At 65.8% G+C, this 9,743-nt stretch overlaps 1 protein-coding gene across 4 annotated transcripts; it reads left to right on the top strand.

Moving 5' to 3' along the window:
• The first annotated feature begins 220 nt into the window (after window positions 1–220).
• LOC117888403 (carcinoembryonic antigen-related cell adhesion molecule 5-like) lies at window positions 221–6,930 on the top strand. Of its 4 annotated transcripts, none has more exons than XM_034791735.1 (8): window positions 232–1,328; window positions 1,483–1,746; window positions 3,472–3,747; window positions 4,029–4,280; window positions 4,980–5,091; window positions 5,655–5,704; window positions 6,541–6,572; window positions 6,794–6,930. In XM_034791735.1, exons 1-8 carry the CDS (start codon window positions 929–931, stop codon window positions 6,911–6,913), a joined length of 1,506 nt encoding a protein of 501 aa, XP_034647626.1. In that variant the 5' UTR covers window positions 232–928; the 3' UTR covers window positions 6,914–6,930. The 4 variants fall into 4 exon arrangements, 3 of the variants coding, with proteins under 3 accessions (XP_034647628.1, XP_034647626.1, XP_034647625.1); XM_034791734.1 differs by having other exon boundaries at window positions 235–1,328; window positions 4,968–5,091; XR_004648328.1 differs by lacking the exon at window positions 5,655–5,704 and having other exon boundaries at window positions 221–1,328; window positions 4,968–5,145; window positions 6,794–6,885.
• The last annotated feature ends 2,813 nt before the right edge of the window (window positions 6,931–9,743 follow it).

The following is a 9,743-nucleotide window of genomic DNA, read 5'->3' as shown; positions in this document are numbered from 1 at the left end:
GCTGGCCCCGGCGCTGCCTCCTGGGGTGGGTAGCGGATGGCGGGTGGGGGAGGTACCGTCTCTCTGAGGTGCTGTTTCCGCCTTCGTTCTGTTGATTCTCTCTTTGGATTTACCAGATTCTTCCCTGTGCGCCTGCCCCCCACGGCCCCTCGGTGCCCCCTAGCAAGGGGCTGCTGGACAGCGCATTAGCCAGCGGGCATGGGAGGGCGGTGCCCTGATAGAACAGACTGAAGGGGACAATCCCACCCCCGGGGAAGGGGATATAAACTGGTGGGGTTTCCTTGGCCCTGCTGCTGGAGTCCGGACGCCCCCTCCCCAGTCGGACTCTCGTGGGTCGTGGGGAGAACCCAGAGGGCCTGGGGCTGTGAGGCCCTTGCTGAGCTATGGGGCTGGGTAGGAATGGGGAGCAGCGCTGGGCTGGGGGGTACCCCTCTCACCCCACTGGGTCACCCTGAGCTCCCCGGGGTCAGTAAGAGGCTCTGGCAAACTACCCATGATGCACCAGCGAAGTCACCCCCGACCTGGGTCTGGGATGGGCAGCTCTGTCCGGGTAGGAGCGGACGGCAAGGACCCGGCAATGCCAGCAGCACCAAGCACCCTGTGGGGTCACAACCCTCCTGTTGGGCCGGAACTGTCACGGGATTGGCTTGAAAACCCTGCTGTCGGGCTGGAGCCTGGGAGCCGGAGCGTCGCTCTCCCTTCAAACCACAGCCAAGAGTCTCCCAAAAATCACAGGACTCCGGGAGCCAGAGCCTCAGGGAGGCACCAATAACTGTGAGACTCAACGCCGGACCCCAGAAGGCGACCGCCCGTGTCCGCAGCTCTGAGGGGCAAAGGGCAAAAGACCCTTCCCACGACACCTCAGGAAGGCTATGCCGGGATCCTTCCCACAATCCCACATGGTGGCGACACCAGGACCCTTCCCACAATGCTGTGGGATGACTACACTGGGACCTTCCCCACAATCCCACAGAATGGTGGTGCTGGACCCCGATCCTATGCGGATGGAGCAACACGGACACATGATAACGCTCTCTCTGTTCCCTGCACAGAAATGCTGCCCAGGCCCACAGTGACGCCAAACCAAACCCTCGTGCCTGAGAACGGGGCCTTCACCCTCACGTGTAACACTTCCCCCAGTGCTGACATCGTGCTCTGGCTCCGGGACAGGGTGTCCCCCTCGGACAGTGAGCGGCTGGTTCTATCCTCTGACAACCGGACTCTCACAGTGATGAATGTCACCCGGGGTGATGCCGGCGCCTACCAGTGCGAGGTCGGGAACCCCGTCAGCACCAACCGCAGTGAGCCCAGCAACGTCACGGTGGTCTGTGAGTAACTGCAGCCCCGTCCCCCAGCCGCGCTGTGCCTGGCTCTCACCCAACCATGGCGATGCAGCTGCCCATGGAGTTGGGTGTGGGGCTGTTTATACGGGATCCCTTTCTGGTGCTGACCTTTCCCCTGACCTCCTCCCTCTCTATGCAGATGGGCCGGACTCCGCCAGGATAGAGCCACCAGAACTCCTCCCCCAGCCCTTGGGGTCCCTTGTGAGCCTGACGTGCGTCTCTGAGTCCGTCCCAGCCCCGCACTATCGCTGGGTTCTCAATAGCACTGAATTAAAGGAGACCGGGAGCAGCTTGACCCTTAATCTGACGAGCTTGGATCAGCAGGGCACGTACATGTGCCAGGCACAGAACCCCATCACCAACCTGACCAAGAACAGCACCACCCTGGTAATCCAGGTGCTGGGTGAGTAGCCAGGCCTGTCTCTGTCTCAGGCCCACAGAACACCGGGGACTCTGTCGCTGTCTGTCCAGCGGGCGCCCTGGCCACTCCGGATCTGTCCTGTCTCCAGCCGGGCTCCCTGTCTGCCTGGGACGTCCCCTGTCACCTGTTACTCTGTGCACCAACCCCGCGGGTCAGCACCGTTCCTGCGCCCTGGGCTCTCTCTGGCTCTGGAGCCGGGTCTGGCGTCTTCAGCTCAGTTCTGGATTCACCCCTCGGGCTCTGTTCCCCAGGGGACGTTCCCGTCTGTCTGGATCCGACACTGCTCTATTACCTGTCACTGCCTGCGCCGATCCCGCTCCCCATGCTGGGCGCTCTCGGCTAGTTCACTGTCAGTCCAGCCACATCCCCCTGCGCTCTGGTCCTGTCCAGGGCCCAGCTCCACCCCGTGGGCTCTGTCCTGTGGGGGCTGCTCCCAGCCGTGCTGCAGCTGGGCCGGACGCTACCTGTCGCTTTCCAAGCGATGCCCGACCCGTCCGATCAGCGCGTCGAGTGCCCTGCTCTGTGCCCATCTCTCCCTCCCGGCTCCGTCCTGTCTCTGCCCCCCGCCCCTCCGGGGCATCTGTCCCCTGTGGGACACCCCACTGCAGCTCCGACAGCAGATTCCTGTCCACCTGGTGCCTCCGGCTGGTTCCCACCTGGGCCGGGCGTGTGGCCATGGCTCTGCCGGGGTGTGGGAGGGGTCGGTCTGTACCCGCTATCAGCCTACCCCCCACGACCCCCGCGCTGCTCGGTGCCCCCCAGCAAGGGATGCTGGAGAGTGAATTAGCCAGTGGGCAGGACAGGGAGCTCGGAGGGGGACAAGGGGATGGGGGCTGCTCTGAGGGAACAGACTGGATCCCACCCTCTGGGAGGGGAGGACAGACTGGCAGGGATGATCCTGCCCTCGCCCAGGGTGAAATGGATTTATAGTAGAGGGGACAATCTTTCCCCCAGGGGACACCCCAAAGAGGAGGTACAGACTGGAGGAGTTTCCTTGGCCCTGCAGTTGGAGTCCAGCGTATGCACCCACCCCACTTGGACTCTCGCGGGACGTGTGGGGAGAACCCAGGGGGCCTGGGGCAATGAGGCCCTTGCTGAGCTATAGGGCTGGGTAGGAATCGGGGGCTGCCCCATGACCTCACTGGGTCACCTCTGATCTCCCCTGGGTCAGTGAGAGCGGCTCTGGCAGACTTCCCATGATGCATCAGCAGCGCCACCCTCACCGCCTGGCCAGGGTCTGGGATGGGCAGCACCATCCGGGTCGGAGGGGACGGCAAGGACCAAACACGGGGTTGTGCCCACAGGGCAATGTCAGTGGCACCAAGCATTGAAAACCCTGCTGTCAGGCTGGATCCTGGGACAGACCTGGGAGCCGGAGCGTCGCTCCCCCTTCGAACCACAGCCGAGAGTCTCCCAAAAATCACGGGGCTCCGGGAGCCAGAGCCTCAGGGAGGCACCAATAACTGTGAGACTTGACGCCGGGGAGAGGGACCCTCTGGTGGACCCCAGAAGGCAACTGCCCGTCTCCGCAGCTCTGAGGGGCAAAGGACCCTTCCCACGACACCGCTGGACAGCAATGCTGGGACCTTCCCACAATGCAGCGGGATGGTGGTGCCAGGACCCTTCCCACAATCCCGTGGGGCAGCAGCCCCTGTCGTGGGCAGATGGAGGAGTAGGGACACACGGTAACGCTCTCTCTGTTCCCAGAAATCCTGCCCAAGCCCACGGTGACGCCAAACCAAACCCAGGTGCTGGAGAACGGGACCTTCACCCTCACGTGTAACAGCTCCACCAGCGCCGACACCGTGCTCTGGCTCCGGGATGGGGCATCCCTTGTGCCCAGTGAGCGGCTGAGGCTGTCCCCTGACAACCGGACCCTCACAGTGCCAAATGTCATCCGGGGCGACGCCGGCGCCTACCAGTGCGAGGTCAGGAACCCCGTCAGCACCAACCGCAGCGAGCCCAGCAACGTCACGGTGGCCTGTGAGTAACTGCAGCCCCGTCCCCGGCCGCGCTGCCCCTGGTCCTGCATCACCCAGAGATACAGCTGCCTCTGGGGTGGGAAACAGGGGCGGATTATACGGGGCCCCCTCACGTGGTGTTGAGGTTTGGTCCCTCTTGGGCATGATACAGGGGCTGTTTATATGGGGAGTCTTCGCGCTGTGCTGAGTTACGACCCCTCTGGGGCAGAGGGCTGGGGCTGGTTATACAGGGATCCCTCGCTGGCACTGTCCCCTCCCCTGATGCCCTCCCTCTCTGTGTAGATGGGCCGGACTCAGCCAAGATAGACCAGTCGGGATCCATTACCCTCGGGTCCCCTCTGACCCTGACGTGCGTCGCCGACTCCGTCCCAGCCCCGAGCTATCGCTGGGTTCTCAACGGCACCGACGCTAAGGGGACTGGAAGCAGCTTGACCATTAACTCCATTACTCAGGATCACCAGGGCACGTACACGTGCCAGGCTCACAATCCCATCACCAACCTCACTGCCTCAGCATCTGTGGATGTGCGGTTAAGTGAGTCAGGCACCAGAAAATGCCCTACCTGGGGGAGAGGCACGGCTGGGGCTGGGGCGAGGTGCAGGGGGAGCCAGAGCTGGGTGTGGGGTGGCGCTCAGGGGACCCTTGGGCGATGGTGTCTTTGTACTGGGTCCCCTCTCTCTCCTGGTCAGTGCTGCTCCTCTCTAGGGCCAGGCACTGTGGGGGTCTGGACTGGGGCTAGGCTGGGGGTCTGTCTCCCCCATGGCTGGGGGGGCTCCATTGTGGCTGGGGGGCAGGGGATCTGTCAATGCGCCGTCCAGCCCCATGGTCTCCTGAATCCCCCCAGCACCAGCCAGTGATAGAGCTGAGACCCCCACTGACCCAGCGCTGGGTGTGGGGGCACTGGCACCACTGGGGGGCCCCAAACCTCCCCTGCTCCCAAGGGGGCTGGACACCACCAGGAGACCTCCCAGTTTCTGACCTTCGGACCCCCCCTCAGCCCACCACATCCTGGGTCCTGTCTTGGGCCCAAACCCGTCAGGCTCAGCGGACCCCTGGCTGAGCTGCCCCCAATGTCTCCGGGGGGGCAGATGGGGGCTCCAGCCCCCAGGGCCTCACATTGGGCACCAAGAGGGAGCAGCATTGGGAAGTGTGGGGCTGGGGCGGGGGGTCATAACTGGACTCCCTGATACACTCCCCCGACTTCTTTTCCATTATCTACAGCATCGCCTCCAGACTCCAACGGAGGCCTGCCACCCGGAGCCATCGCTGGGATCGTCATCGGGTCGCTGGCCGGGGCGGCGCTGCTCGGGGTCCTGCTCTACTTCCTGCTCCGCAAAACTGGAGGGTAATGGCTCAGGGGGCCGGGGGGCCCTGGGGCTGGGGGCTGCCCCGAACCCTGGTGAGTAGGGGGGTTGGGAACTGCCCCTGGGTGCTGGAGGGGGTCAGTCTCTCTGCCCTCCAGCCCCAGGTCTCTGCACTTCGGGGTCTCTGCTTGTCACTTGCTCTGTGGTGAAGGGTCCTTCCACCTCTCTGCCCCCCAGGATGGGATCTCGTCCCACACGCCTCTTGGAAACAGTGTCAGGTCTCCCAGGGAACAATCCCTGCCCAGGCTGGCACCCAGCGCCCGGAGCCACCCCAGAGCTACCCATCCCCACAGGGAGAGCCATGGGATGAGTCTGGGGCACATGGTGCCTGTGGGGGGTGGATGGATAGAGAGGTGGGGGGGATGGATGGCTGTGGGGTTCGGTAGGTGTGTGTGGGTGTGGATGGCCCGTGGGGAGGAGAGAGGAGGGGGGACAGGTCTGCAGTTTTGGGGAAGCTGGCTGGTTGCCGTCCCCCATCCCTGGTGTGGGGGACGGACCAATCCCTCGCCCACCCGGCGTCACGCAGAGTCTGCTGTTTCCCCAGGGGGCCCAAGCAGCACCCGCCCGTTGGAGGCCAGGCCGCCCCCGCCCCCAGTAAGTAGCAGCCCCGCCCCTCGCAGCTGCATGCCATGTGCCGCGTGGTCGGGGCCTGTGAGCCATGTGGGCGGGGCCTGCGAGCCGTGTGGGCGGGGCCTGCGAGCCACATGCCTGCACCGGTGTTAGTGCCACTACCGCTCCCCCATGCCAAAGAGTGATGGACGGCCACGGCCAGGGGCATGATGGGAAACTCCCCAGCCAGACAGGAAGTGACATTGCGGCTGCGCCAGCCCCAGTTTCCAAGAGCCCGTCTGGGATTCTCTCCCCCCGGGCTGGGTCCCAGATCCCCCGTCACTGCTCTGGGCTGTGGGTGTCACGGGCTCCGGGTGCCCCCCACCCCCGGTGCTGGGAACTCTGGGGGCAACAGCAGATATGGGGCAAGGGGTCACTTGGGTCTGGGGTTCCCTGCTTATCCCATCCCCCCACCCCCTTCCCTCCCTCAAGCCCCCCTTGCTCCCCTCCCTCCCCAACCCGTGTGGCTGGTGCTGGGAACCTGGGGCAGCACCGCGGAGACGCAGGCTGGGGGTCACATGGCCAAGGGGTTCCCTGCTTATTCCCTCCCCATCCCCCCCGCTCCCCCTTCCCTTCCCTTGCCCTCCCCCGCTGGGTTCACCATCCTGGTGCAAGGAGCCCCCCACCCTGAGGATCCCTGCTGAGCCCTTGGGGGCCACGCCGGCTGCAGCCACTAACCCACGTGGTGCTTCGCCTGCTGCCACTAACTCCGCACGGGCCCTGTTGCCCCTGGGGGGGTCACTGCTTGGCTGGGGGGGGGGGGCTGCACCCCGGGACTGTTGTGTTTCTAACCCCGTCTGTCTCCTGTCTCTGTCCTTCAGATCAGGGCGTCTGTGACAACAAACCTACCTTGGTAAGGAGCCTTCGTGTCCGGCCGCAGAACTCCTGGGTTCTATCCTGCTGCTGGGAGGGGAGGGGAGCGGGGGGGGGGGCTGGGAGCCAGGACTCCTGGGTTCTATCTCTGACCCAGGCAGGGGAGTGGGGTCTGGTGGGTTAGAGCAGGGGGGGCTGGGAGCCAGGACTCCTGGGTTCTCTGCCTGTTGCAGTCCTTGATCTGGCTGTCCTGTCTTCCAGGGTGACGAAGACATTCAGTATTCTACACTCGCTTTCACCGCAGGAGACCAGAAGCCACCGCCCGGGCCCGAGCCCCCCCGGGAGAGCGGCACCGTCTACTCAGAAATCAGAAAGAAATGACTGTGATTTGCTTGGGAATCACTGCACACCCCCCCACCCCACTGCCCAGGAGAACTTCTGCAGCACCCCCCCCCCCCATGCAGCACTCGCTGGGGGGCAGCTCCGGTCACACCTACCCCCTGCTCACACCTACCCCCTCCCCACCATGCAGGGTCACTGTCCACTGGGCACAACGAGTGTGATACCCTCCCGGATGAGGGCTGTCAGGACTCCTGAGGGGCTCTGGGAGGGGAGGGGGTCTAGTGGTTAGAGCAGGGGGCTGGGAGCCAGGACTCCTGGGTTAATCTCTGCTTTGCACAGGGGTCGGGGCTGGGGGGGGTGTGCTGTGCAGTGGGGGATAGTCTGTGTGTGGGGCTGAAGGATAACGGCGACACCCCCACCCCAGGCCCCGCTGTTGGTGCTGCCTGGGGGTGGGGTGTGGATCTGGGCAGCCCCGGTGCAGGGGTGAGGCAGTGCAGTCACCCCATAGCATCTCAGCCCAGAGCCCTGTGCCCCCCAGCTCCACCCCCAGCTCTCCGCATCCCCCTCCCCGAGCCTCCCGCTGTCAGACAGTGTCCGAGGTGCAGGGGGGTTGTGCTGCTCAGGGGGGTGTGGGATGATGATTGTGAGGGGCGGGGGGGGGGTGTCGCTCACAGCGGGTGGGACTGGCTGATCGGGGTTTGTACCGTGATTGACGCTGTTTGTAATAAAACTAAATGTCAAAACTGCCCCCACGACTGCTGGGTGTGAGCAGGGAGGGCGGGGACGGGCCAACGCTCGGGGCGGGGACCCGGGGACATGGGACAAGCAGACACGGACACGGGGACACGCAGACACTGGGTGTGGGGGGACACAGATGGCCACAGGGATGGGAGGACACGGGGACGACAGACACACACACGGACAGCGACATGGGACGGGCAGATCCCTGGGCACAGGACGGGCTGGTCGCTGGGTCCCCGGGGCTTGTGTCCGGCTGGACTCAGGGGCTCGGCCGGCGGGACCCGGCGCTGGGGGCTGACGGGGAGACTTTCCCTGGCCGCAGGGAGGAGCTCAGTGCGCTCACGCCCCAGCAAGTGCCGAAGGGGGTAGAACCGGGGGCTGGTTCCAGGTGTGACCCCAACGCCCCCCCCAGCACTGCCCGAGCTCGGTGCAGGCCGGCTGGGTGGGTCTCCGTGGACGCCCCTTGGGCTGCTGCAGGGCTGTGACCTGGCGCTCCAGGGACCCGCTGAGGAAGGGCCCTGGGCAGCGTCTCTCCAGCAGCAGCTGGGTCAGAACAAGCCCCCCCTTCCCGGTCACTTACTTTGGGCCAAGCCCCCCCCCCCCCCCCCGCCCCCAGGAAGCCAAGGGCCTGGTGGGCCCATATTGATGTGACGGGAAGGGCGGGGTGTCAGTCAAGGTACAAATGGGCATCGGGAGGGGAGGGTTGGGGTTGAGGGTTAGGGTTCCCCCCCTCCAGGAAGCCAAGGGCCTGGCTGGGCCCATATTGATGTGACGGGAGGTGTCAGACAAGGTGCAAATGGGCGTCGGAGGGGGAGGGTTGGGGGTTAGGGTTCCCTCCCCTCAGGAAGGGTCGCTCAGCTGAGGACGTTTCCCCTGCTGTGACCCCGAGTGGGGCAGGGCAGGGGAAGGCCCCACTCAGCCCCACACCAGGGACTGAGTCCCGGGGGCCCGGGGTGAACTCCCAGGAGTCTGGGGCTGCGACAGAGGGAGCCGATCGGCCTGTTCTCACCGGGCAGGGCTGGGCCCGGGGGTGGCTGGGTCCCCGCTGGGTGAGGGGGAGACGGGCAGGGCAGGCCGATGCCCAGCGGATTCGCCCTGCCAGGGGCGAGGGACACCCCAGGGAAGGGGGAAGCCGCTGGATGGCTGGTGCTGGTAAAAGAGACCTGGGCAGAGGGTGGCCATGGCCAGGGCGGGTTCCCCTGACTCAGAGACCCCGGATCACAGCCCACCATGGGGGGGGGGGGGTGGCTCTGCCCTGGGGGTCGGAGCAGCAGGTTCACCCCCAGAGGGGAACTGGGGTCCTGGCACACGCACAGCCTGGGGGATACAATTCCAGCGGGAGCCGGGCAGTGTGGGGGGGCCCCCAGCCACACCAGACCACGGGACACCAGAGCTGTGACCAGCCTCCAAGGGGGCAACCCGACACCCAGCCCCCAAACAGTGACAGGGTCACCTTCCGCCCCAGCTAGGACACCCCAGCCTGCAGCCGCCGCGGCTGGCACATGGAGGCAGGGGGGTCACTGCCCCCCTCAAGCCCCCTGCCAGCGTCGAACCCACAGGATGCGGGTGTGACCTCCCCATGTGCCCCTGCTCGTGTGCTCAGCGGGGAAGGCACTGGGCGGGCGCGACGCTGCTCTGTGCTGGGTTCTGGCCCCTCCACGGGGTTCGGTTATCGGAGTGGGTGGGAATCGCGCCGTTGCTCGGCGGCCGAGGGGACGGGCGGAAACGCGCTGGCCATGGTGGTGTCGGCCACGCCTGGGAGGCGCGCGTGACCCAGGCTAGGAGGGGCCTTGACCTTCCTCGGATCGGGGTGGGGGCAGAGAATCCTGCTGTTGTCATATTTTGCTGGCCACCGGCTGTGACTCGGTTTCCCCACTCGCTGAGCACGGCCACCTGCTGCGGTGAAAGGGTTAATCTCTCCAGGTCAGGGCGGTGAGGGGGTGCCAGGCGGGCAGTGGCCTGACCCTGGCGCCCCGGGGACTTGGACGCGCCGGCTGGTCGTCACAGGCTGCCCGGAGCCGCTCCCTGGGGGCGGGGGGCGCGTCTCTGCCGGGGCCAGGACTCAGCTGGGGAACCCTGGAGAGCAGTGGGGGCTGCAGGGCCTAGCTCAGAGCAGTGGGGCCCTGCC

This window comes from Trachemys scripta, chromosome 16 (genome assembly GCF_013100865.1).
Source record: "Trachemys scripta elegans isolate TJP31775 chromosome 16, CAS_Tse_1.0, whole genome shotgun sequence".
NCBI lineage: Eukaryota > Metazoa > Chordata > Testudines > Emydidae > Trachemys > Trachemys scripta.
Note: the sequence above shows the minus strand (reverse complement) of the source record. Positions and strands in the feature narration are given on the sequence as shown.

Coding starts and splice junctions, on each gene's coding strand:
- LOC117888403 (XM_034791734.1), top strand. CDS start 929: ATGCTGTGGGATGACTACACTGGGACCTTCCCCACAATCCCACAGAAT. Junction 1,747..3,471: donor CCTGGTAATCCAGGTGCTGG/GTGAGTAGCCAG, acceptor CTCTGTTCCCAG/AAATCCTGCCCAAGCCCACG. Junction 5,705..6,540: donor CCAGGCCGCCCCCGCCCCCA/GTAAGTAGCAGC, acceptor TCTGTCCTTCAG/ATCAGGGCGTCTGTGACAAC.